Here is a 27,311-nt window from a genome sequence, read left to right on the forward strand (position 1 = left end):
AGGGAATCGCAGCCGGTCACGGAGTGTGTAAAGCTCTCATACAGCCACATTTAAAGGGGAAGTTCACCCTGACAAAAAGGATTCTTGAAAAAATAGCAGGAAAAAAATGATGAAAAATAATGGTGAAGGTTAATTTGAGAAAAATTCATTAAAGAATACAAAAAATTATTAGAAGTTTAATTATTTGATTTGTAGCCTCATAATAATATGCGAGCAGCTACCCTTCATGCCGTATGCATGTTAAAAATCAATGAAATGCCAGAAAGATGACGATAAATTTTATTTTACCTTTATAGTATATCATTAGAAACATTATTTTCACATCTGATGCTAAAATGAAAAGAAAAAAAAAACATTACGAACTATTAAAATTTATAGTGGGCAGCTGCTCGTGTATAACGTCACAAATCAGAAACATAAAATTCAAATGATTTTATTTATTTCTGATGGATTTTCCTCAAACCTTCACCAATATCTTTTATTTAGTTTTCCTGCTATAAAACTTTTCGTCAGGTGGGCGCGCCAGGGTTGCTGCCCTACAGCAAGGCCCTATATGAGCTAGCCCTCTACGTTCGTTGACCTACAGCAAAAGAAGGCAGATTTAGCAGAAGTATAAAAGGAACGGTACACTTCGCAAGGCAAGAAAAGGTACATTACATTGACAATCGTCAGGTAGATTTACGGAAATTGTATTGTCAATTTAATGATGATTGATCGTGAATCATGTATCTTGAAAAAAACTATTCGTTTGTGTATGTAAAAGTTATTTCCACTCGGTGTCTGAATGTTCTACCACACTGTTGTAGTCCCACATGCTAATTTCTGTGTCACACGCACTTGCAACTCATTGTTGCAAGTAAGTTAGATCTAGGCCTACTGAGTCGAACTATATTTTATATATGATGGGGGGACCTAAAGCTACGCACTTTGTTTTCAAACGATAAAAACTATGTCAATTTTGATATTTGAACAAATTATCTTTCACTAATTTGTGGCAAACATATCAAAGATCATTAACCAAGAAAAAAATATTGCAAAACTCACGTAATCCGTAATACGAAAATCCCGCCGTGTTTTCCGAACACCTCTTGATTATGCCGCCCGATGTAGACATGGTAGAAGGGGTCCTAAAGCTACGCACTCAATTTATCATGCAAAATGATAGTATTTCCTGTGCCTCAATTTCTAAAATATGTTCACATAATATAGGATAAAATGAAATTAAAGTGAATATACATGATATAACTCAAAAATTCCAAACTGTTGTTGGTTTTCTCTGCATTTAGAGATTTACTGCAGCCTCTAGAAAAAATTGAATAGGAACACAGAGTCGCATTTGCCATAAGAATTGCATGCGCGATGAGTGGTGCGTAGCTTTAGGACCCGTGAAGCTTTAGGACCCCCTACCATAAAATGATTGATACCTAACAAGTTTACCTCAAGTGATGTTCGTGTAGTCTCCACCCCACTTCACTACCGCTACACTACGCTTCACCTACCTGAACATCCAGGTGGTTAACTCGCTCTGATACTTCGAGTGACAAAGGTGGGATTTTATGGGGGGAAATATAAATCTCATGCACCACTACTAAAAAGAATAAAAAACTTATCTTCCTACTTTTCATTCTAATTTCACTCAATATCCATCCTCCGGTTAGTCTAAAAATTGGTGATTTTAGAGCCAGTATCGGGTTCCTCACACATTAATTCACTGCCGATTCCACAAAACATCGCAAATCGCAGCTCAATTTATGAATATTCATGATGGGACTAGCCTGGAGGCTCCTGGGGCCCGTTTCTCAACACCGTCATAAGTCTAACTTCTTGACTAAATCAGAGATAGTGAGCTACTTGTCCGCAAACCATTTCACAAAGCCCTCTTTGCCAAGATCGGGGACAACAGCCTGATTAAATATTTATGACACCTCCAAACCTGTCACAACTTCTTTCTTAATGACGTAGTGGCATCATGTGGGTAGACTATGACATGCAAAAGTGCCTTAAACTTTGAAAATTATAATCTTACGTAATCAATTGTAGAACATGGAATTATATAGCAAAACAAGTGCAATCAGGGTGACCAGATTTCACAAAGTGAAATACGGGACAATCGACAAAGCATGCTGCACGAGCGGATCAACCGAGCCAGGTCTTCATAAAAAAAGATGAACAAAGGAGGCTACACAGTGTTAGACCTGTAAAAAAAAAATAGAATTGGAAGGGAGGATGAACGAAAGAATGAAGGAGAGGAAGAAAAGACGAAAGAAAAGAGACGAATTGAGAAAACAGAAAGAAAAAATGAAGGGGAAAATGAAGGAAAAAATAAAAAAGAATGAACGAAAGTTCGAATAAAAGAAGGATGAAAGAAAGAATAAAAGAGAAAAAAAGGTTTCCGTCATTCTTTGAATTGAATATAGAAAGAAAGAAAGAAAAAGGAAGAGAAGCTGAATAAATGTGTGAAAGACAAAATAAAGAAGAGAAAGAATAAAGAGAGAAAGAAAGAAAAAGTAAGAAAAAAGGAGGAGGAAAGAAAGAATGAAGGAAAGGAAATTCTTTTCCTTCATTCTTTGAAAGAAAGAAAGAAGAAAAAACAGGAAGAAGGGAAGGAAGGGAAAGAAAGGATAAGGGAAAAGAATTAGAAGGAAAAAATGAAATAAAGAATGAAAGAGAGAGAGGAAACAATGAAGGGGGGAGAGTGAAAAAAATAAATGGTAGAGAAAGAACGAAAAGAAAAAGGAGAGCAAGGGAGAAGGAAGATAAGAAAAGTTTAAGGAAAGAAAGATTGAAGGGAAAAAAGGAAATTAAAAAAAGATGAAAAGTAAAAGAAAGAAAGAAAAATGAACAGAAAGAGAAAGGATCAGGAAAGAAAGATAGAAAATACAGATAGAACAAAAAAGGGCAAGCATGAAGGATAAAACGTAAAGGATAGAAAAGAGAAAAATGAAAGAAAGGAAGGGGAAAAAAGTTCAAACTTCAAGCAAACAAAAAATCCAATCCTCTAACAAAAATCTTAAAATTTGGGGTTATTTATTTGGGGTTAAAATATTTTTTTTAATTAAAAAAAAACTAAAATGTTTTAGAAATGAATAAAATTTCAAAGTGAAACATTTTCACCACACAGGCATCTCTCCCATCCCATATGCAAGTTCGCACTGGTCACAACAAGACAGAAAACGAAAACTGAAACAACTAGATCTAGTTATGAAAACTCAACAACTTGTTCCTCCGATTACATCACCAAATCAGTAATCTGAGTATCCATAATATAAGTATACAAATTTCCTGCTGATTTTGTGATTATTTTGGTGGAAATACTGTTTATCATGTGAGATTGTTTGCACCATTGAGAATCTGCTCCCAGCTAGTAGCTAGCCTGCCACACACAAGCAGGAGGCCAGTTCGTTTGCAATGTATTGAGTTAGCAAGAAAATCACCGCAGAACTTGCGAAAGTTTAGTTATCAATTTTATTGTGGTCTCTGCTTCATCATCTGTTGGTTATTTGATGAAAATTCTTCACTTTTAAATGTATTAACTATATTTTGGAATCTTATATATATTTTGGAATATTATATTCTGGAATCATAAAAAAAGCATACAATGATCATCCTTTTACAAAGAAAACCTTTACATGTATGGTTTACTTCCGTAAACTATTAAAATTTGATATCATGGGGGTATCCATCTTAACATCAACAAGTGATTTTTTAGTCATGAAATGAATTATTCATAATTTTATTTTTTTCAGCAATTGTATGCTCCATTTTTCAGAGTTTATGTATGGTGCATATTTTGCCTCTGTTATTATTTTGATTAGATGTATTCCCCAATTCACCACAATACTTGCAGTTAAATAATAATTTTGCCTTTTGGAAATTATGCTGTTTTGTGACTATAAAGGCTACGTCTCGTCTGCTCTTTTTACCGATTGTATCGATATCAAGGGATTCTAGTAAGGAAGCCCTTTGTGAAACGGGTTTAGTAAGATTAGAACTAACTCCGTGGTTGGTGGATAAAGATATGACTAACTTGTCCTGGTGTTGAGAAACGGGCCCCAGGAAAGTAAAAATCAGTCTACTATACGTAGGCTTACCCTCCATGAAGCCTGGGATGGCATGCCATTGCTCTATGCGGACCGAGTATTTTGGAGACAACAGTGTTGCTCCAAAATACTTGTTTTCTTCCCAAACTTATGTAAATGGGCTAAAATATATTATTTAAGCTTTCAGCACTAAATAGACATATTATGGAATAAAATTTAACACAAATTATAGAAAATATTACAAGTAGAGAGGCGTGTACTTTACAGTCTGTTATTGTCACCATCTTTGTTATCGTAGCCAAAGATACTAGACGCGTATAGAGGGTGACAATATCATGAGCAGTGCCAACTTAGCTTTCAAAAAATACTTGTCGACCGATAAATATTATGAATTGTAAAATACTTGCACCAGCCGATAAATATTGTAATTTGTGTCAGCAAAATGCATTGTATGAATGTAGTATGGTTTATAAGTGTATATTGAGAGATTTTGTTATTTATTAACTCCTATTTTGAATTCCAAATAAGGAAAGGATATCCTGAGATACTAGATTTTTATATTACTAAACTTATAATACTTCAACAATAAATGAACTAAGACCAAGACAATGGACTTGAAAAGAATAAAAGATTTATTATAATTTATCATCATAAAGGAAACACAACTTCTTAAATAATTGTTAAGGGGAAATAGGAATAATTCTTCTATTAAATTGTATTCATACAATGATGCAAATACTAAATTTCAGACCCTTTCTGCACCTGCAGCTAAAATATCCTGAGTATCTGTATGTGCCTCTTTTTGCCTTATTATTGGATGATTCTATTTTCTTCAAAGTTGTTCTTGAACCTACCAGAAAAAGTTAAACGAAATGTCTTTACAGACAATAGAAAAAAAACCTGCAGAACAGCTTAACCAAGAAACAAAATCCAATGTTTGGATAAAGATTCGAATGTTATTAAATTTATCCACTCTTAGATACAAGTATCCAAGGACTTACTACATTTCTAAAAAAAACAAAATGCCAATTACTATTTGTCACATGATCGATATACACATAAAATGTGATATTATAATTGAATTCCCTAAAAAAATATCTTTCAACCAAGAACATACTACAGTGCGTATCAAAAAAAAGTTTACACTTCGAAAAAGTCCTGTAAAAGTATACATTTGTAATATCCTGAAGATTTTTCAACATTTTAACATTGGTACAGATCCATTTAAGCAAATGACGATATAACTGTCGAAAAATATTTCCGCTTGAGTGAGCACCACTTACTTTTGAAAAGTTAGTGAAAAATGATTTGCGCAGAACTTTGAAATAGTTATGCGAATAAAAGTAGACCTTAATCATGAGGAACACATAGAATTTAGCTATTGAAAGATATCTTTTACCTTTTTAAATTTATTTCCTTGCCCAAAACACTTCGAAGAGTGCCATTGCACCCCACCCTGCTCCCCCACACACTGAGGCCATCGTGACTATATTTGCTTTACACTGAGCTGTGATTTTCATGAAATGGCTTAGGCTTGATTTTCATTTTGTTAATCATTGTCAAGCTTGGGAAAAGTGTGAAGAAACAAATGTAAACCCACTTTAAATGATAAAAACTAAGTGAAAAAAATGTTGGAGATGTCTGATATAAGATTTTGTTTAGATTTAGTTATGTCCTCAGATCCAGTTGGCACAAAAAGGGTAAAGGTTGTGTTAAAATTTTAAAGGGATGGTCTGGGCTGTAAATATTTATAACTTAATAAATAGAGTAGAATTCACTGTTCACTACGCACTGTATAAGTAGAGATAAAACGGACAGATAATTACTGAGACCAGCTATGGTAAGTAAAAAGATTTTGGCAGCAGTCAGGTCAGAAGGGCGTCATAAAACCTTTGTCACATGCAGAGATTAAAAAGGATGTTTGGGTTAAAAAAAATATATATATAAAAAAGGACACCGATTTCAAGTGAAAATCTGTGGTTGATTGCATATGTGCAGTTCATGAATTCTTGGAAGCTAATGGGGCTGTAAGACCTGGGGGGCGTTTCATGAAAGGACTTGTCGGACGTTTTATCCGACAAGTCCCATTTTATCCAACAGTTACCATAGTAACAGTACCTCTCAGCCAATCAACATTAGAAAAAGATGTCAGATCTGACAACTTGTCGGATGAAAATGTTGATGAAACACCCCCCAGGACGTTATAGCCAGTGTACAGCAACATAAGTATCACAGTCCATTATGACATTTAATCCTATTTCATCAATGATGCATTATACCAACTTTTGATACATATGGTATACACTGGTTAACATTCAACTACAGTATGATAAGCTACTTTTCTCATGTAGTTGAAAAATAAAAATCCAACTAAGTGTAACATTTGTAATCTGCTTAAATAACACATTTTTCCAAGTGCTGACAATATCATTACCCCACCTTTTGCACGGCTACCATCATAAGGCACTCCAGTATTTATTTAATTTCTTTGAAAATACACCAGGTACTAATTCATGTAACCTGGGTGGGGAGTGGCAGACAGTACAGTTAGATTTTACCTCCAGACTTAATTCAAAATAAAAAGATGCTGATCCACAACACCTTTACGTAAAAAAATTCCTAAATAAACCAATGCTAACCCCTAGGTCAAAAGAAAATAGCCCTTTAAAAACTGATCACTTAAAATTCATATGATAGTACGTTTTCTTGTAGATGACGTACATGCCTCATTGAGACCCTCCCCGCCTTTATCTGAAAACATCACTAAAATCAGTCTCAACATATCGTCAAATAGCTCCCTTTCACGCTTAGTATTTGGGAATGAGTGCTTCAATACTGGAATGTCCAAAAGGCAATCTATTATAAACATTAACATTTGGTACTGTTAGAAACTCAACTCAAATTTATTTGAGAGTTTTGCTTATTTCTTTGAAGTGCTGTGCAGGGAGTGGCCGGATTCTGTCCAAGTGCATAAGACTAAATTTTAAAGGGATGAAACAACTTTATTTCTAGTAAGAAAATTTGCTTCTGCCAGAATTAAAGGTGCAGTGTACAAGCCTAATCAACAATACCTAAACTTTTGGATGACATGTAACTCAATAACTACGTTAAAAGATGAAAAATAATATTTGCCATACAGCAAGCTTGAGAGCACCCAGCTGGTAGACAGCAAATTTGGCCCTGTTGGCCCATCTCAGTGGCACGTGACACAGGAACCATGCCTGCCTGAAGAATACTTAACAGTGGTTAACGATGGTACCCTTAGCATGAAATCATCTCCATTTTGTTTTGGTAAATAACTGACCACTTGGCCTGAGCTCCAGCCATCCCTAATCTAGGAGTGCAAATGTGAATGAATTACCAGCTGAATCAGTGAATTTAACTCTTGGACAAAGTTGCCAACTGCCATTAATAACTTTCATTTTAAGTTTTCTTCTATGAAGACTTATTACAACTGAACCTTAATAAATAAGAGCAAAAAGTAGGAAAATAAAGGTGCAGTCACACTTGAACATTTTAGCCAGTGTATGCTGATATAACTAGGCTATGGCAAGTCATTTTCTTAATCCCAAATCGATATCGAGAATCGCCTTTTGTTTACTACATAAATGATTCTTCATATGAAGAATTTGAATTCTTGATATTTTGTGTAAACAAATTGCAGTTCTTAATATAAAGAATGGAATGCTTGATAAGAAACAAGATTAAAAGGGAAAACGGCTGGCCAAACATACGGAATGTCAGCATACCCTGGCTAAGATGTCCAAATGTGACTGCTCCTTTAGGATGCAAATCCTATAAAAATATCTTGAAGGAATTAAAGAGAATGAAACCCTTGAGGAATAAAATACAATGAAATAAATACAGTGAAAATTAGACATGCAACAAGAAAGCCAGGGTGGCGCCAGCATATTTTGAAAAACCTTCATATAGGCCTTCTTATAATTTTTGTTTTCTTCTCACTTCTGAATTAAAAGTTAGGAGCATTTGAATGTCGAGAATGCTAATGCTATGGAGATCTCATTGGCAAAGTGACCAAGATGTGTCACACATGAACAGCTCTCTCATTTGATACATTAAAAAAAGTAATTTAAAAATATCGTTTTGCTTATTCTAATTTAGCTCCAGCTATTTGTCCATGATGTACGTATTGTGTAAAACTTCTATTGCAGTAAATCCTTGCACTTGAAAGAAAACATGATCTATAGATATACTTCATAAAATTTTTAAGTGAAACCTACAAAATTAATGAGGAAATTGTTCATGTGTGACATCACACATCTTGGTCTTAATGCCAATGGGATGATCTTTGTAGAATTAATGACATCAGCATTAAAATAGTCTAACTTTCTGGATTTGTCAGTTTTATACCTTTCAATTGTTCTCCCAGGGTTTCATTCTCCTTAAGAACCATGATTATTTCATGGAGAACATACATGTAAAGAAATGGTACATATGCCTAGAAAACAATAGATGAAGTGCTATAAAGCTTTCCCAAGCTCAATTTTCTTCTGTATTGCTTTAGCTGAATGGTAAATCATGGAATCAATCAGTCCAGCAACTGTATTAAAAAACAAATGAAGCAGAAAATAGAAAAAAAGGATTTAAAAAATCACTCGCTATATTGTTGAAACTTGCACAACATACATTTTTTTTTAATATAGCCCTTCACATGTCCATTCTAACAATTTTAACCTGAACATGCAGGGCGTTGAAATTACATTATTTGAAGTAATAACAGCATTGTGAAAAATTTTGCTTGTACAGGTTGTAAAGATGTGATTATGTATTTATGTCACTAGCATGTCCGGGAATGTAATAAGTAGACTACACACTTTGAGGATATTCAAATTTTAATATGGTACAGTATTGAAAACTTCAAATATGTCTTACTTGATAAAAAATATATACACTTACCTGTAAAAACTCCCCCTATGATAGCACATACTCCAGTTAAGAAATGCATAAATGATCTGTAAAATAAAGACAATTCATTGCATTGTTTTCTATTAAAGCTATGCACTGTAAAGACAAAATTTACAGGTATTACTGATGCAATGCTTCAATATACAGTAAGTGAAAAAAATAACTATTAAGATAAAAATTATGAACAACTTTTGCATTCTCTCTCTACCAATATTTCTAGTATAGAATGTATACTTTGTTGGTAGTATGAACTTTTTGTCAACAAACTATTATACGATTGATCATATTTCCTTCAAATATCAATTAACCTCAAAATATTTTTTAACGTATATCTCAGGAGAGTTCTTTCTGTCAATGGATTGTTTAGACTTTTAACAACTTTACAATTAGAAATGATTAAATGATCAGAATCTTACCTATTTACTTCTTTATATTTAACCATAAGTGGAGACAGTTCATATAGAACAAAGACACCCGGTAAACCATGTTCTCCCGTTGAAAACGATGTTGTTACTTGCTTCTCATGTTTTGTGACGGAATACTGATTTGTTCTCGTTATAGATTGGTCCAGTTTGGTGTACGTGGTAGGAACAATTTTGACGAAATACTGAAACATGGAAGAACCTAGAAGTAATATACAAATATATTAACAGTTAATAAAATATGAAAAGAAAAAGAATAATGATGTTGCAAGTATTGTGAAATGCTTAACTAATTCATTGATATTTTGATGTCTTCCTACTAAGGACAAAATGATGAAGATGCCAGTGTCTGCAAATAACATCAGAACCTTCTTGCTCTGGCAGGGTTGGTTTCATGAATATATATCACTAATTCATTAATATTTCCCCTGAGGATAAAAAGATCAAGATATCCGTGTCTAGACAGCCTACATCAGGATAGTCTTGCTTTGACATGGTTGGTTTCATGAATACATGTCATTAACTCACTGATGTTATGATGTCTCCCCATTCAGGATAAATTGACCAAGATGCCTGGGTCTGCGCAACCTATGTCAGGGCCTCCCTGCTTTGACAGGATTGATTTCATGAATACATGTCATTCATTAATTAATGTTTTGATGTCTCCCTTCAGGATAAAATTGATCAAGATGACTGGGTCTGTGCAACCTATGTCAAACCTATGCTTTGACAGGGTTGATTTCATGAATACATGTCATTAATTAATTGATGTTCTGATGTCTCCTCATTCAGGACAAAGAGATCAAGATGCCAGTGTCAATGCAACCTACATCAGGACCTTCCTGTTTTGACAGGGTGAAGATGGGTTTTATGATCGGTTTCTGTGTTGGGATGGGGTCAGGTGCACTCTTCGGTGGATTTTCAGCTTTAAGGTACGTATATTTGAGAATTTCCTACAGACTGTATGCTATATAGTTTGCCAGGGAGAAAGGAGGGGGGATATTTTTTTTGCAAATTTTGGCGTTGGGTGCCATTTAGCTGAAATATTAACATCAATCACTCTATGATACTAGTACTTTCATTGCACCGTACATGCAGGTACCTTTTCATGCACTCTGAGCAAACAGCTACAACCACCAGTCTATGAAATAGAGTTATGCCGTATGGCAATATGTCAAGGAGAGATATCTTATTATTCATTCTTTACTACTATTCATTGATTGATTTATTTTTAAGCCAACTGGTAACATGTAGTCTAGGCAGAGATTGCAGCTATTGTATATTGCAGTTGTTTTTTGTACAGAAGGTGGTTTGGTGCAGATAATAATAATAATATACAGTTCTTGTATAGTGCATATCACAATTATGAACAATGTCTCTATGCGCTTCCGAAGGACTTGGATATTATTACCCCAGCTGTAGCTTGGCAGCCGTAATTACTAAGATTACAGGGCACACGCATTTCAAGGAATAAATTCCTGCCAGGTACCCATTCACCTCACCTGGGTTAAGTGCAGCACAATGTGGATAAATTTCTTGCCGAAGGATGTTACGCCATGGCTGGGATTCGAACCCACGACCCTCTGTTTCAAAGTCCGGAGACTAATCCACTGGGCCCCAGCGCTCCATTTTGGTACAGATTTTCTGTACCAAAATTTGCCGCCTTATCCTGATTGGCGATACAAAATCATTTAGCAAGACAAGAGGGTGTAGCCTGTTTGTAGCCTTGCCACATCAGACGTATGACCTGCATTTAGCATAACAGCAAATATAATATTGCCACATCAGAATTGTAAACCAAAAAGACAATAGCCGCAGCCTCAAACTAGATCAAAGACCAACAGTAGTCAAACGGTGGTATATTATAAATCTATCAATAATTAGTAAAGAATGATATATAAAAGAGATGTCTCTCCTTGATATATTCGCATACCTCTATAGTACAAAATAAAGTGAATCTGTTTACAGCATCATATTTAAAATTTATTTGAAACGAAAGAAAAAAACTCCCATGATTTACAATGTAGTTCCCTAGATTCACCCGTTTCTATTTACATCCTTTAATTTTATGCCTTAGCTGTATACATTTTGAGACTGTGCATAGTTTGTACCAATCTTTGTTTTCTATCAAAGAAATTAATTGATCAATCCTTATTGGACCTTAATCTATTAATGCATATAAAACCCATACATTGAGAGGCATATACTGTATAGTCAAAACTAAGAATTGTATCTTTTCATCCTGATCTCCAGATACGGTCTTCGTGGTCGGGAGCTGATGAATACAGTAGGCAAGAGCATGGTGCAGGGAGGGGGAACGTTTGGACTCTTCATGTCAATTGGAACAGGAATACGATGCTGATATATGAGGAATTATCTTGAAAGGACTCTTAAAATCATGAACTGATCACAAATAGGATGTCATTCATCAAGGAACTGACCTCGAGTTTTGAACAATGATACTGCGGTTGTGAGACTAAGTCTAACTCTCCTCCAGTGTATTGGATTTGGTGGATATTCAATTGTGAGATTGATTTAACAAGCATTTCTTTCCTCATTGTTGAACATATCAAATTGATTTATTTGTGTAATTTCCCATGACTGATTTACAGTTATGGGTCTCTTATATTTATACATGTACACTTTAATCATTCATAATTTTGATGTACAAATATTTTCATGTGTTAAAATCTTACCAATACAGAGAACAACAAAAAAATTGCACTTTTTTGTTGTTGTTTTTTCTTCTTCCAGAGTAAGTGCTGCTTCAAGGTGATGAAGATAATATAGGACTCTACTTGAAGGGTACATCCACCCCCCCCCCCAAAAAAAAAAAAAAACATTGATCTCACAGTGAAGAGAACCAGCAGAATTAGCTTGGTTTTTTTCTGTAGGTGTGATGATGCCAAAAGGAAAACCATGCTTATCAACATATTGACGGATAGCTCAACTCAGACACAAAATTTTGATAGGCTTTTGTTTGGCTTCACCTCTTCCTTGCATGTGGAAAAGAAGAGTTAAAAAACTTAATCTCCTTTTCGGGATTGTTAGTGGATTATAGGTAAGAATGTCTAGGGAATTTGCTCCACATTTTTTTGAAGCTGCTACACAAAAAGTCTTTAGCGTATCAGATTTTTACATAGGACCGTAAGGAACTCGGTTAGAGCTTTTATACTGCAACCAAAAATGCTAATCAACTTTATTTTATAATAAGCACAATAATTCCCTCAATTCCTCTTATTTGAAAAGGGTATGAGTAAGAATGCTAAGTTAAATGTGATATTGTATGCACAACATTGTCAGCGTATCACATAATGAAAGGCAAGAATACAATTACTTTGCGGAGAATGTGTTTGTTTTATTTTTACCATGCAAAATGATATCACATGTACAAGAAAAGAGTGTACTGTTCACTTTGCAGAAAGAATACATAGTAGGGACAATGCATGAATAAAACTGAAGTGCAAATTTCATTCAATAACATAGTAGATGATAGCATTTATAATTTCATTATATGAACAGAACCACCAACTTTTTATACCAATACATTGAAATATTAAATGCCACAATAGTATATTAAGATCATAAATATGTGTATTCATGGTACAGGCAAAGTTGATTGAATCCAATGAGCGCTTTACCTTGTCTTCAGCACCTTGTCGAGCGGTACTGGCACAGAAATGTAGTGAGCATTATGAGGCCTCTGTTACAACCCCGGTAATGTAGCAATGATGCCTAATGTCTCAACAACGCATTTGACATCACAATCCAAAAGATGTAACTAGGCCTACATAGTACTCTGTTAGCACTAAGGTTTCTGTGCGGCGGGTACTGACGGTTAATGCAGTGCGCGAGAGGACTTTTCCACTGTTACATGTAGCTTGCAGCACTGGGCACATTAACACACAGTGTAGGTTCCATTCATTCTTCACAGCATAGGTTGAAGCTGAGAACTTTTTTTTACCAACTGAAAACACCCTCTAACACCTTTGTTTAAATCTTGGCTAATAACTTAATTGAAATGTTGCCTCCAAAAGATCAGTTGTTCGCCTGTAATACTTTTCGCCAGGAGGCTAATGCATTACAGTCAGGATGCACTTTGCAATATTCTGATTATATTACATGGTATACATGTGTAAAATAAAACTTTAAAATCCATATCGCAAATAAAGCTTCATTTATATGCTATTTTTCAGTCTGGATACTTTGTATCATTTTGTAGTATTCTTTGCACATTCAAAAGTCTGTCTGAAGCTTTCATAAAGGGTCAATAATATAATATATGAGATAGACAGGCAAAGCTGAGAGGGAGAGGAGAGGGGAGACGGCAGAAAAGGAGAGAGGGGGAGCGCAGAAAGGCGGAGAGAGAAGAGGGAGATGGAGGGTTGAAGAGGAGGAAGGGGGGAGAGTGAGAAAAGAAAGGGAGGTAGAAAAGAGAGAGTGAAGAGAAAGAACAGAGATGAGATAGACAAGCAAACAGAGAGGGGAGACAGCAGAAAGAGGGGGGAGAGCAGAAAGGTGGAGAAAAAGTAGAGAACAAAAAGTGGTAAAGAGGGAAATGGAGGGTGTATAGAGGGGTAGAAATAATAAATCATAATGCCAATTCCGCAGCAGATATGAATTCAAGAATAAATACTGTACAAGATTCTAGATCCAATTTCAAAACCTCTGATATAACAAGAAGCATTTTTGCTACTAATATTTACCTTTAACATCAATGATCTTTGTATTGTCAAGAGGATTTTCCATGCCAGGATACTCCATTCCAAATGACAATGTTTTGACGTGATGTGTCATGTTAAACTGAATAAATATAAAATAGAAAATAACAGAAAGCAATTATATAGAAAACTGAATTATAGAAAAAAAGAGCATTTTACTGATTTTTAAAAATGTACTGTCAAGTGTGATTAAGTTGAAATTCTACATAAGGTATCACAGGCCTAATTCATTCCCCATAGACTCGTGTGTTAAATTGGCACTTTAAAAAATTCATAAAAAATAAGGATGAAATTCGGGGGTCGAATGTTTACTACCAGTGGATAGGATATATATCTGGCAATCCATATCTGACCAGAAAAGGGTCCCTCGACCAGCTCATTTAAAAAATAAATTGGCGTGTTTGAAGACATCGTCGGGGGGAACAGATTCATCACCTCAAACGGCAAAATAGCCCTAATCCTTCCGCCAGTCAAAATATAGTAAAAAATTTGTGATATTTCTTCCCAATTTGGGAAAAGGAAGTTCAGTAATTACCAAAAATAGAATCAGTGTTAGATGGACAATCATATGCATACACTTTAAAAAATAGCAATGGGTTGGCTCGAATGAATATCTATGGCCTGCCACTAGTGATTAGGCCCGTGCAGCCATAAGATGAATAATTAGCTATGTGGAAACAATTTTATCGAACCTGAACATGCAAACCATGCACCATTCACATCTTTCAAGCCAAATTTCGCTAAATTGAACAGATTTTTGAAGACTAATAAGTTCTGATTACGGCTCTCTAACATGAACCATAGTTATTTAGATGATTTGAGACCCGTTTCATAAAGCTCAACAATCATTGATAGCATTGACTACAATGTATAATTAATCATGAAAATCAAGCGTACGATTAATCGCTATGAATTTTTGAGTTACGGGACCCTGATTATATATGACACCATCTGGCTCTAACGAGAACAAGATATTTTAATGTGTATAAAGACCTCTGTGACCTTTGACCTCATAACCCCAAAATTCAATCAGATCACTGCCATATATGCAGACATGAGCCAAGTTTCAAGTTCTTAACCACCTTCGTGAAATAAGGCCATTGATGTTGGTTTTGATGATTTAATTAATTAAGTACCTTTCCTCCTGAGTAAGGTTGTAAATCATGAACATGGACATGATGCTGTTGGAAACTCTTTCCTGGAGCAAAGTGGAAATTACCAGCAACCTGCATTTAAACAAAACAAAGTAAACTTCTGAAGGTTTCCATGGCAAAGATCAATGTAGAGGCTTCATTATACACCTGAAACTTACAAGGGAATAGGTTAAAGGGGAAGTTAAAAAAGTTTTTTGTGAAAATACCAGACATTAAAAAAAACACATTGGTGAAGGTTTGAGGAAAATCCATCAAAGATTAAGAAAGTTATTAGAATTGAAGATTTTGATTTGTGACATCATATGCGAGCAGCTGCCCATTATAAAACACATAAATTCAAAAAAAAAATTATGGTTCAAAACTGCAATCTTCTTAATGATTAAATCATTATATTTATGCATCTTTTGATGTAATAGTCTTGCAGTGCATGTTTGCTGTTTTTTTATTTGTTAGAGACCTATGAACTTCTTCGATAGTCTAAGCACTTCCAATGAGCCATCAGAAGGGGAAAGTATTTTTAATAACTATTGGTGAAAGGGAATTTCAAGGGCAGAAAGACAGTTGAGGTGGGCACCAAAGGCTATTGCATTCATTGCATTGGATTATTACAAGCCTTGCTAGTCCAAGGTTGTGTTTTACTAAGATTCAAGTGTGACTAAAAGTCACAACTTAATTTTTAACTTGCGATATAATTGTTTCACTGCTTTGGTCTGATCTTGATCCAGGGATGGCACTACTAGGTATGAATCAATGAGATAGAGTGATATATATCATGTGTGTGTTGGCACTTAAACATGACTCTTTCACACTTAAATATTTGTGATACACCCTCCAGATCAGTTTGAATCAGTAATTGTAAATCTTCAAATAAACATAGCCAAGGGCATAGGCGGGGGGGGGGGGGGGGGGGGTGCACATGCACCCTCCCGCTGAGGCAGAGGAGTTCTGACACTGGCAAGCATAACAAAATTTGAACCCCTTCTGCTTTCAACAGCAGATTTTCTAAACTTTAGTTCCACCTCCCCAAGACATCTGCACCCCCATACCATTTAAGTTCCACCTCCCATTAAAATCCACCTCCCCATGCTCAAACCAGCCTACGTCCTTGACATAGCAGCACATGTATTAATTACCTTGTTTACTTCTAGATACCCAAATACTTCACAGCCTTCCTCCTTCTGGGATTGCATCTTCTCGGCAAAGCCCTCCCGCTTACACTGCTCTATGTTGGAAGGATCACTGAAAGCCCAACCTTTCCTACGATAAGCTTCCTGTACTGATTCACAATCATTGCAACATCTGTAACAGAACAAAGAGTATTCAATTTGGCCAGGTTGAAAACTTAAGGTGATTCTGTCTCAAATCTCTTTGGATCGCAGAAATCTGTACAACAATTGGCAGAGTTTGACTTCGATATAATTTTTTAGCCCGTAACACAAAGCTAAGCAAAAATTGTATCACATTTTTTAACACTTGTATTGACTACAATGTACAATCAATCGTTAAAAGCGTACGATTGAAATAAATAATGCTCCGAGTTGGGCTATTATTCAACTTATGATACATATAGATCAACTTTTGCAGTCTACTGTATAATAATAAAAGGCAAATAGTTACAATTGGTGAAAGTGATGAGACAAACCATTATTCCAAATGAGATTTTGATGTAGCTATCTTTCCAAAGTGAAGCTCAACAAAGATAGCATCGACATTTGCATCGCTGAGAAAGTGAGAAGTTTTCTTACCCACTAACACCAAAAGGTGTTTAAATGCTTTACATTCCATCTGCACATTCCAGTTAGAAATAGGAAATTAAACCTATTTCTCTCTAATGAAAAACAAACAAAACAAAGGAAAAAAACAACTATGGCTAAGACATGACATTCATGAAATGTGACTTTTTCAGAATGATCCCTAACATGTCATGAGAATATCCTATTATCATGTGATAAGTCATACTTACTTTAAATCGGCTGTTTCTGCACCATAGCAACTCTCACATCGATTTGGATCTAATACTTTCTTCTCTTCTTTCTGGTCCTCTTCTTTCTAAAATAAACATACAAATAAAGATTTGAAAATGGCAATAATAAAAGTTTTTTAATAACAATAACGAAATATTCTGGTTTTGTATACCGCATAGCATGTTACCATCAAACATTTCTAGCTTCCCTCCAAGAAGAAACCCATGTTCATGTGATAAGCCTAACAATCTCTAAATTTCTGAAATAATTCTTGACAGTGATCATGGAAGCAATAATCACTTTCAAGTGAAATGACAAATTCATTATATTTGATCCACAGCAAATCTATTCTATTATTACTTACTTTTTCTTCCAAAAGCTATACTAGCCTTCAAGTTGTTTCAATAAGCTAAAACTATGGCACAAATACTATTTCTTGCACCCCTGATGGCTGGATGTACCTTCTAAAAAAGAACTGATTTTATCATTTACTAATTTAAAATGCAAGGTGATCATAAATTAAAATTACTTGCTTTCTGAAAAATTCCTGAGGAGGTCTGTGTCTTGATTTTTGTGTCTTAAAGATGTCTCTAGTAAGAAAAATAATGCGTTAAAAGAAATTAAGTTTCTGTCTTACCTTTTCTGATTCTTCCTCCTCTTTCTTTCCTAGTTCCTCCTTCTCAGCTTCACTAATAGGAGTTCCGGTCTTGTCAATCCTTCGCTTGAAGATGTTATGATCTACATCTAACTGCTGTTCGCCTGATATATCCATCGCATCAATACTAAGATCTATATCAAAAACAAATAAATAAATAACTAAATAAATGATGTAACACTGTGTATTCTTACACACTTGTATCTCCATCTAATTCAAATTATTCTATTCAGAGGCACACAAATGAATATGGAAAGAGTTTTTGTGGGTTTTTGATTGGATAACTTAGATGCATCTCCCTCCTCATTTGGAAATAAATTCACTCTGGAAATTAGTCTACAAGTGGAACGCCTCTGGCAGTCTCGCCTGCATTATGTAATTCAATAAAGCAACAGTGCTGACATTGAAAACAACTTGGAAGTCTTGGATGAATAATTTTCCCCCAAAACACCATTCACTTGATGATAATTTACTTAGTTTGTTGACCCCAACCCCAAATTCCAGTTACTTAACCTAAGACACTTTTATATTATGTAGTTTCTACAAGACATGCATCCATTCATGGTTTTATTTCAAGTTAAAATTTGATTACGCTGCTACAATATAGAGTACCGAAGTGTGACGTCATCAATTTTCCAATTTTGTATTTCAGCATTTTTTATACCACATTTTGGTAGAGCAGGATGAAACACCCCTACTACCAAGATTTGGTGCGAATCGGTCCATGGGGGCCTCAGATATGACCTCAGGAATACATTATTAGCCCCATAGAAGTCAATGTATTATTGGCCTGGTTCCAAACTTTTAGAACAAGGCCAATAATACATTGACTTCAATGGGGCTAATTATGTATTCATGAGGTCATATCTCAGACCCCATGAACCGATTCGCACCAAATTTTGGTAGTGGAGGCATTTCACCATGCTCTACCAAAATATGGTATCAAAAATTCTGAAATGCATAAAAAGTTTTTTGTGATGTCATCACTTCGGTACTCTATTGTCCTTGCTGTTCACACAACAGCAATAATAATAGTAAATTGTTTACTATAAAGCCAACTTACAAGCACAAGCCATTTTGGGGAATACTATCTCCATATTGATTTTGAGTTTCTCGCCTCTAGTTGCGTCCACATAAAGCTCTGGAATAACCTGTGAAAACAAACAAAAACAAGGACAGTAAATAAATCTCTCAAGGGCCGTCTGCACCATCCCGAATTTTCAAATCAGCCCGCTATTTCTGATCCGGCAAATTATCCCGATCTGAACAATTTCGAGATTATTTGCAATGGAGACGCAAATATCGCGCTAGTTCGTAGGATTAATCTCGAGATTGCAATCCCAAGTCAACTTGGGATTATTTGCAAAATAGCGCGCTATTTCACGAATTATCGCGCTAATTCGTAGGTGCAGACGCACTCGGGATTATTTATTCACGGCGTCAGACCATAATGCATCGATGCCTCGCTCGAGCAGGAATTGCTCTTCTTGCGATGGTGGAGACGGGGTTTCTTGAATCTCAAGATTAATCGCGAAGAGGGCCGATCGGGCTAAAATCTCGAGATTGAGCAAATTCGGGATGGTGCAGCACCGCCTTCACTTGAGTCAACTATGAGTACCTAGCAAACTGAAATGGTATTGGATGACACCTTTTTCATCACTTTCTTCGATTCTCTTGACAATTGACAAAATTTTCTATTTTTTAATCTATTTAGTGACACCGGGGATAATTCAGCGCATATTTTGCTTTAAAACTTGCAGATTTTGATTGTTTCTTAATCCTATGTCGCAAACCTTAGGCATCTCCTGGTGTATTTACCTGGAGAAAGGGAAAAAAGACTTGCAAGTTAATTATAGTCATTTTTAATTCAATTTTCTTTCCTGTATATTTAAGACTAGAATAATAATAATAACACTAATAAACAAAATGTATCTCCATCTCAATAGCACTTTAAAAAATGAAGGCTTGGCATTTCTTTTTATCACATCCTGAAAAAATAATAACTTTAGACAGTTAAATATACAAACACACCAGATTGTTTTAATTATACTACATCTTTCACATAAACTAGCGTTTTTTATAATATTTTTTATCTTCCATTTTATCTGCAAATGAATCCATACTTTGACGATGGATAATCTTTAAATATTCATTTACCTTTACTCAACATAGACTTTAAATTCTTAGAACATGATTTTTCTACCTCTAGTAAATTTGCAGCCTCAGTTATTGGATAGAAAGAGAAAGCTACAATCATAAAAATCAAAATATTTTTAAGAGTATTTTAAAAAGCATTCAATATTGATTTTTAACCCTCAATCTCCCGGGGTATTTTGATTCTTGTCAATCCCGGGGGGGGGGGGGGGGGGCCATTATGCCCCCCCCCCTTAAGATCTCGGCCGCCGATTGCGCGAGCGACGCAAAAATTTGCACACTGGTAGTGTGCGATGTAATCTACAAGGCTGTATGGTAAAATTTTCCAAAATAATGAGATTTTATTTTATATGAATTAATTATGCTAATTTATGCATAAATCATACTTTTTGCTATAATTCACTAAATAAAGCTCCTAGAATGCTAATTTTTGGTAAAAAAATTCTTTGTAGCAATCTTAACAATCGCAATTAAAAAAACTTCGGTTCGGAAATCAATTTCTTATGTATTTTATTGTTTTATGAATTTCTTATGTATTTCTTTGTTTTTTTACTTTTTGTTTTTTATTGTTTTTTCAATGGAAATCATTCCAGACTTAGTTCTGATCATAAACAAGGCAAAATTAATTCAGTTTAATCAGTAAAAGTAGAAATAATGATACATTTATGAATTTTTGCTAAATACACAATTTGCATTGGATTTGTACATGAAATCACGTTTATGAGCAATTTTGGGTTTGACATGCACTTACATAATGTTGCGTAATGTCGTAACCGTGTACCCGGGCGTCACAAATTTGGTCTCAAAATTTGCGCGAGACTTGAAAGTAAAAAGTCAGTGAGCGGCGAGGTCAAAAAAATTTGCGCAGCAGATATATCGCGAAAATTGTCAAGGGAGAATTAGGGTTAAAATGATTTAAACATTATTTCAAATGTATTAAAACACAATTTTCTCAATAGAAATGTTCTCACCTCTTTTGTAAGATAGAAATTCAGTTCTGATATGAACAGTGTGATCATAATGATACTGCTTACGATGGTCACTGAAATAGAAAGAAAAGGTAAATATAAGCAAAATATAATTTTGATTTTTTAGAGTAGACCAAGATCCATTTTATAATATATTATAATCATGTCTTGAGTTTTAGTATTTGTTAAATTATAATTTTTATCTATAAATTGTTCTTCAAAACGGCATTTAGTAACATCGCTAATCAAAGGTACGTCATAACAAAGCGGTTCAAGGTAAGCTTGTAACCGATTTTGTAATCGGCAACCGATTCCATTCGATTTCACCACAATCGGCAATCACTTGCCGATCTTCGATCATGCCCCTTGAAGGAAAAAATCGAAAATAAAAAATCGGCGTAGATCTGGTTACAGTGCGTGATCGCTCAGAACTTATTTCAAGATTGTTTTTGAGGTGCTAGCTATTTAGAGGTCGCATTATTCAGGGAGAAAGACGCGGTATTATCTATGGCGATGTTTAAAGGAGAATGAAACTCTTGGAGCAAGTTAGCTTTTGTGAAAGCAGAAAAATCAAAGAATAAGATCAACAAAACTTTGAGTAAAATAGGACTAGCAATAAAAGAGTTATGAGCATTTGAATGTCGAGATCACTAATGCTATGGAGATCTTCCCATTGGCAATGCGACCAAGATCTGTGATGTCACACACGTACAACTCTCCCATTTGGACACTGAAAATATACCCCAAAACACCTCTTTTTGCTCATTCTAATCATATGACAAACGATTCATCAATGATATAATGTTGTGAAACCTCTGTACTTGTCATCTCATAAAGAGAACACCTCACCTTGTGATAGACTCTATAAAAGTGAGAATATAAGTGAAATAAGTACTAAAGTAATGAGGGAGTTGTACGTGTGTGATATCACAGATCTTGGTCGCATTGCCGTTGGGAGGATCTACATGGCACTAGTGATCTCAATATTCGAATGCTCATAACTTTCTTATTATTCATTCAATCTTCCTCAAACTTTCAACAATAGGTTTCTTTGGTTTTTCTCTTTGATATGGATTCAGCTGGTTTCAAGGGTTTCATTCTCCTTTAAGAGGATAGATATCTTCTCTTCCAACTCATGGTGATAGCGGATGCCGCCGTGAACTTTGAAAGGCCGTATTACCGACGGAGCTCACTGCGTTACTCTCTTACATCGTTTATGATTATATACATTTTATTTTCAACCTCGTGGTGATAGCGGATGCCGCCGTGAACTTTGAAAGGTCGTATTACCGACGGAGCTCACTGCGTTACTCTCTTACATCGTTTATGATGATATACATTTTATTTTCAACCTCGTGGTGATAGCAGATGCCGCCGTGAACTTTGAAAGGTCGTATTACCGACGGAGCTCACTGCGCTACTCTCTTACCCCTTTATAATGATATAAATCTTCTCTTCAACCTCGTGGTGATAGCGGACCCCGCCATAAACTTTTAAAGACTGTACTATTGACGGAGCTTATTGCGTTACTCTCTTACATCGTTTATGATGATATACATTTTATTTTTAACCTCGTGGTGATAGCGGACCCCGCCGTGAACTTTTAAAGATCGTGCTACTGACGGAGCTCATTGCGTTACTCTCATACATCGTATATAATGATATAAATCTTCTATTCAACATCGTGGTGATAGCGGACCCCGCCATAAATTTTTAAAGACTGTACTATTGACGGAGCTTATTGCGTTGCTCTCTTAGTTGTTTATGATGATATTCATTTTATTTTCAACCTCGTGGTGATAGCGGAAGCCGCCGTGAACTTTGAAAGGTCGTATTACCGACGGAGCTCACTGCGCTACTCTCTAACCCCGTTTATAATGATATAAATCTTCTCTTCAACCTCGTGGTGATAGCGGACCCCGCCATAAACTTTTAAAGACTGTACTATTGACGGAGCTTATTGCGTTACTCTCTAACATCGTTTATGATGATATACATTTTATTTTCAACCTCGTGGTGATAGCGGATGCCGCCGTGAACTTTGAAAGGTCGTATTACCGACGGAGCTCACTGCGCTACTCTCTTACCCCCTTTATAATGATATAAATCTTCTCTTCAACCTCGTGGTGATAGCGGACCCCGCCATAAACTTTTAAAGACTGTACTATTGACGGAGCTTATTGCGTTACTCTCTTACATCGTTTATGATGATATTCATTTTATTTTCAACCTCGTGGTGATAGCGGAAGCCGCCATGAACTTTGAAAGGTCGTATTACCGACGGAGCTCACTGCGCTACTCTCTTACCCCCTTTATAATGATATAAATCTTCTCTTCAACCTCGTGGTGATAGCGGACCCCGCCATAAACTTTTAAAGACTGTACTATTGACGGAGCTTATTGCGTTACTCTCTTACATCGTTTATGATGATATACATTTTATTTTCAACCTCGTGGTGATAGCGGATGCCGCCGTGAACTTTGAAAGGTCGTATTACCGACGGAGCTCACTGCGCTACTCTCTTACCCCCTTTATGATGATAGACATCTTCTCTTCAACCTCGTGGTGATAGCGGACCCCGTCGTGAACTTCAAATTGATTTGAAAACGCTAGCTACCCAAAACATTTTAATAACATATTTCAAATCATCGTGCGTGCTTGCGTCTTCTACTTCATTTTAATTGCACTTGCGACTTTAAAGGAGAATGAAACCCTTGAAACTAGCTGAATCCATATCAAAGAGAAAAATCAAAGAAACATATTGTTGAAAGTTTGAGGAAGATTGAATGAATAATAAGAAAGTTATGAGCATTTGAATATTGAGATCACTAGTGCCATGTAGATCCTCCCATCGGCAATGCGACCAAGATCTGTGATATCACACACGTACAACTCCCTCATTACTTTAGTACTTATTTCACTTATATTCTCACTTTTATAGAGTCTATCACAAGGTTATGTGTTTTCTTTATGAGATGACAAGTACAGAGGTTTCACAACATTATATCATTGATGAATCGTTTGTCATATGATTAGAATGAGCAAAAAGAGATATTTTGGGGTATATTTTCAGTGTCCGAATGGGAGAGTTGTACGTGTGTGACATCACAGATCTTGGTCGCATTGCCAATGGGGGGATCTCCATAGCATTAGTGATCTCGACATTCAAATGCTCATAACTCTTTTATTGCTAGTCCTATTTTACTCAAAGTTTTGTTGATCTTATTCTTTGATTTTTCTGCTTTCACAAAAGCTAACTTGCTCCAAGAGTTTCATTCTCCTCTAAGATGATGCGTCGTAAGAGATCATTCTAATAATTCTAAATCGCTAGCACCTAAAAATACTTCTAAAAGATGTCCTGCCGATCGTTCATTAACCTGTGATCTATGAGAAATATTTTCATTTTATTTTCCTTTGCGCCTTTGCTCGGAAGATGCGTCTTTCGTTTATCTTTCTAATAAAAATCACTTGGTTTATTTTAAAGCAATAACACCTCAAAACCCCTGGCTTTAAAACATGTTCCAAACGATCGCGCATGTTGGCGACTTCCATTCCAATGCATTCGTCTTTGTGACTTTGTCAGGAAGATGCGCGCGACCGCGAACAACATTTTGATGTATTCCTTTGTTTTTAAACATCGCCGATTCGATTTCAATTTTAGAAGCTTAACTTGCCGATCCGATTTTCGATCTGATTTTTGATCCGATTTACAACATTAGTTCAAGGGACAGACTAGACCAAAAGCTTCAATCTCTGTTATTTTGGTTGTTCAGCTGAACTCCGTTGGCTTCACTCACCAAATACAGAGACCGAAGTTCTAGCGCGAACTGTACAGGAGACTCAATGGCCATATGTTTATGTACTATAAGTTCGGATAAAACAGGAAGTGAAGTAGCGCGAGGTAAGTCACTGTTTTTGTTCCTTTAACTTGATTTTCCCCCGTTTTTGGACAATTAATGCCAAAAGGGAATATTAATTTGCATTTCAGTCGTGTTAATTTTTAAAATTTTTATTCATTAAAGACAAAAATTGAAGAGCCCCGACAGGGGGATTTTGCATTGAAAGTCCCCTAATGGTGGCTGCATGATAGCGAGCCGTCTGTGTACGAGGAGAAATTTAAAAAATGTTTAAAAACTCCTCGAAACAGACGGCTGCCAGCTGTCTAGGGACAGACCTATTTGTTGACAAACACTACAGATCGAGGGATCTACAAGACTCAAGAGATCGGTCTGGACTGTAAGTGTAAGAAACCTTCAATTTTTCACCTTTTTATTAACTAATTTTTTAACCTTCATACACATTAGGCGTATGGTCGACTCCTTGCCTGAGCTCCGCCTAGCCTCCGGCCCGCAAAGAAAGAGCTCCCTGGGCCTGGCGGTCTGGTAGGGCTTATACTTATACTACAGTCCCACATCCATCTATTCATGTTTGTTATTTCGAATTGCCACAAAATCAAAGTGTTTTTTTTACCTGCAGCTCCTCCGAATGTTTTGACTCGGAAATCTTCGAGAGTTTTAGGGTAGGCATCAAACTGCCTCAGGCGGTTCCAAACGTCCTGAATAGCCATTTCCACCAAAATGAACACAAAAATGGTTTCGACGTTGCCGTTTGTACTCGTTCTGCCTCTCTCAGCCCTGAAATCTGCGATAATCTGCGCCGGTGCGTGCCCGATCCGATCGGCCGGGCCGGGCGCTCGGCGACTGACGCATGCACGCGCGCGTGCAGTGTCTTCTTCCAGTCCAATGCATATGCACTGCACTGGAAGCATGCTGTTTCAACTTCAGTTCAAGCATGCATGGTGATGAAGATCTGTCACAGTTGCAGACAAGATGCCATGGGCAGAGCCAGCCTTGTAATGGTGGTAAGACTAGAGACATGTTTTTGTTTTTGCTTTTCATCCTGTCAGAAAAGGCTCCAAGTCCAAATTTAATTAAAGCAGTGCCAGTGGCAAAAAAACTTATTCATTTTTGAGTGACTGCATGGTTGCTAAAAGTGAACGGCACCACAAGAGAGAAGAAGAATTTTTGATAGACAGCTGGCAGCCGTCTGTTTCGAGGAGTTTTTTAACTTTTTTTTAGTTTTTAAATTTCTCCTCATACACAGACGGCTCGCTAGCGTGCAGCCACCATTAGGGGACTTGCAATGCAAAATCCCCCCATCGGGGCTCTTCAATTTTCGTCTTTAATGAATAAAAATTTTGAAAATTAACCCGACCAAAATGCAAATTAATATTCCCTCTTGGCATTAATTGCCAAAAAACTGAGAAAAATCAAGTTAAAAAGAACAAAAACAGTGACTTACCTCGGCTGTCGCGCAAATTCACTTCCCCCTTTTATCCGATCTTAACTACATAAACATATGGCCATTGAGTCCCCTGTAGCTGTACAGATCGCGCTAGAACTTCGGTCTCTGTATTTGGTGAGTGAAGCCAACGGAGTTCAGCTGAACAACCAACATAACAGAGACCATAGCTTTTGGTCTAATACTTTGAATGAATTTAATCAACAGTAACAGGTACCGTACGTACGTCATAAAATAACTTTTTTTAGATCATCCAATGAATTAATGAGATATGAATACTGGTATTCATCAACATGGTTATACAGAGTGATGCCAAATGGACATGCACGTTTGAGGAGAAAACATATTGCTCAAAGTAACTCTTTGAATTTTGAACTGCTATGATGCTATCGTAATTTTGATTTATTGATTGGATTCTATGACTATGTTGTTCTACATCACATGTAGCTTTTTATATGCTGCACATTAAAAAATTGGTGTATTACTTCATTAATTACGACCTAAAATGTAAATCCATACCCGGTTACGGAGTGACGGTTAGAGTGACATCAGAAATACATGCACAGGCAACATAGAATGAACATATATTTTAAAATTTTTGTGTGATATGATGTAAAATAATGACCTTCAGATTAATTATCCAAAAGAAAATTTTACAAAACAAGCAATAGTTCTCTGTTAAATGGAAATTAAGTAAAAAACAGTCATTGTAGTCCCATGTATAGAATTTCTTGTATGGTTTGGATTCTCCTATAAGGAGATGCATAAGAAAAAATAATTGTTGCTAATTATGTTCCCCTTTTGTATTGATGAAATTCCATATGAGTTTTGAAAGAAAAATTTGATCCAGATTTGAAATATAGAGCCGATATAAATTTTTGGAAAATGTCCACTTTTGCTTGGAATTGCCCTACTGTGATAGGACCTAGGGAGTAGGGGACCTAGACCTGGAAAATCGACTGCATAATTAATTGCATTTTTCGAGTAGATCCGGTAATAAGGTGA

At 35.9% G+C, this 27,311-nt stretch overlaps 2 protein-coding genes across 3 annotated transcripts; one reads left to right on the forward strand and one right to left on the reverse strand.

The window, feature by feature from the left end:
• Positions 1–580: 580 nt before the first annotated feature.
• On the forward strand, positions 581–13,576 carry LOC129259947 (reactive oxygen species modulator 1-like). 2 transcript variants are annotated; one of them, XM_054898065.2, is made up of 3 exons: positions 581–648; positions 10,181–10,320; positions 11,642–13,576. In XM_054898065.2, the coding sequence occupies exons 2-3, from the start codon at positions 10,196–10,198 to the stop codon at positions 11,748–11,750; spliced, it is 234 nt and encodes a 77-aa protein (XP_054754040.1). In that variant the 5' UTR covers positions 581–648; positions 10,181–10,195; the 3' UTR covers positions 11,751–13,576. The 2 variants fall into 2 exon arrangements, with proteins under 2 accessions (XP_054754040.1, XP_063955164.1); XM_064099094.1 differs by having other exon boundaries at positions 584–672.
• On the reverse strand, positions 4,655–25,707 carry LOC129259913 (endoplasmic reticulum-Golgi intermediate compartment protein 3-like). The gene is made up of 11 exons (XM_054898039.2): positions 25,476–25,707; positions 21,008–21,078; positions 18,946–19,033; positions 17,865–18,016; positions 17,227–17,312; positions 16,397–16,562; positions 15,246–15,335; positions 14,095–14,191; positions 9,383–9,590; positions 8,958–9,013; positions 4,655–8,601 (listed from the first exon to the last, which is right to left on the reverse strand). Exons 1-11 carry the CDS (start codon positions 25,570–25,572, stop codon positions 8,522–8,524), a joined length of 1,191 nt encoding a protein of 396 aa, XP_054754014.2. The 5' UTR covers positions 25,573–25,707; the 3' UTR covers positions 4,655–8,521.
• Between the last annotated feature and the right edge of the window lie 1,604 nt (positions 25,708–27,311).

The sequence above is a fragment of the Lytechinus pictus genome, chromosome 1 (assembly GCF_037042905.1).
Source record: "Lytechinus pictus isolate F3 Inbred chromosome 1, Lp3.0, whole genome shotgun sequence".
In the NCBI taxonomy this organism is placed as follows: domain Eukaryota; kingdom Metazoa; phylum Echinodermata; class Echinoidea; order Temnopleuroida; family Toxopneustidae; genus Lytechinus; species Lytechinus pictus.

What these genes read in the sequence shown, in the direction of transcription:
- LOC129259947 (XM_054898065.2), top strand. Translation starts at nt 10,196, where the DNA reads ATGCCAGTGTCAATGCAACCTACATCAGGACCTTCCTGTTTTGACAGG. An exon ending in GGTGGATTTTCAGCTTTAAG is followed by an intron (nt 10,321 to 11,641) that starts GTACGTATATTT and finishes CCTGATCTCCAG; the next exon opens with ATACGGTCTTCGTGGTCGGG.
- LOC129259913 (XM_054898039.2), bottom strand. Translation starts at nt 25,572, where the DNA reads ATGGCTATTCAGGACGTTTGGAACCGCCTGAGGCAGTTTGATGCCTAC. An exon ending in AGGAGGAAGAATCAGAAAAG is followed by an intron (nt 17,313 to 17,864) that starts GTAAGACAGAAA and finishes TGTTTATTTTAG; the next exon opens with AAAGAAGAGGACCAGAAAGA. An exon ending in AAAGATCATTGATGTTAAAG is followed by an intron (nt 9,591 to 14,094) that starts GTAAATATTAGT and finishes TATTACTTCTAG; the next exon opens with GTTCTTCCATGTTTCAGTAT.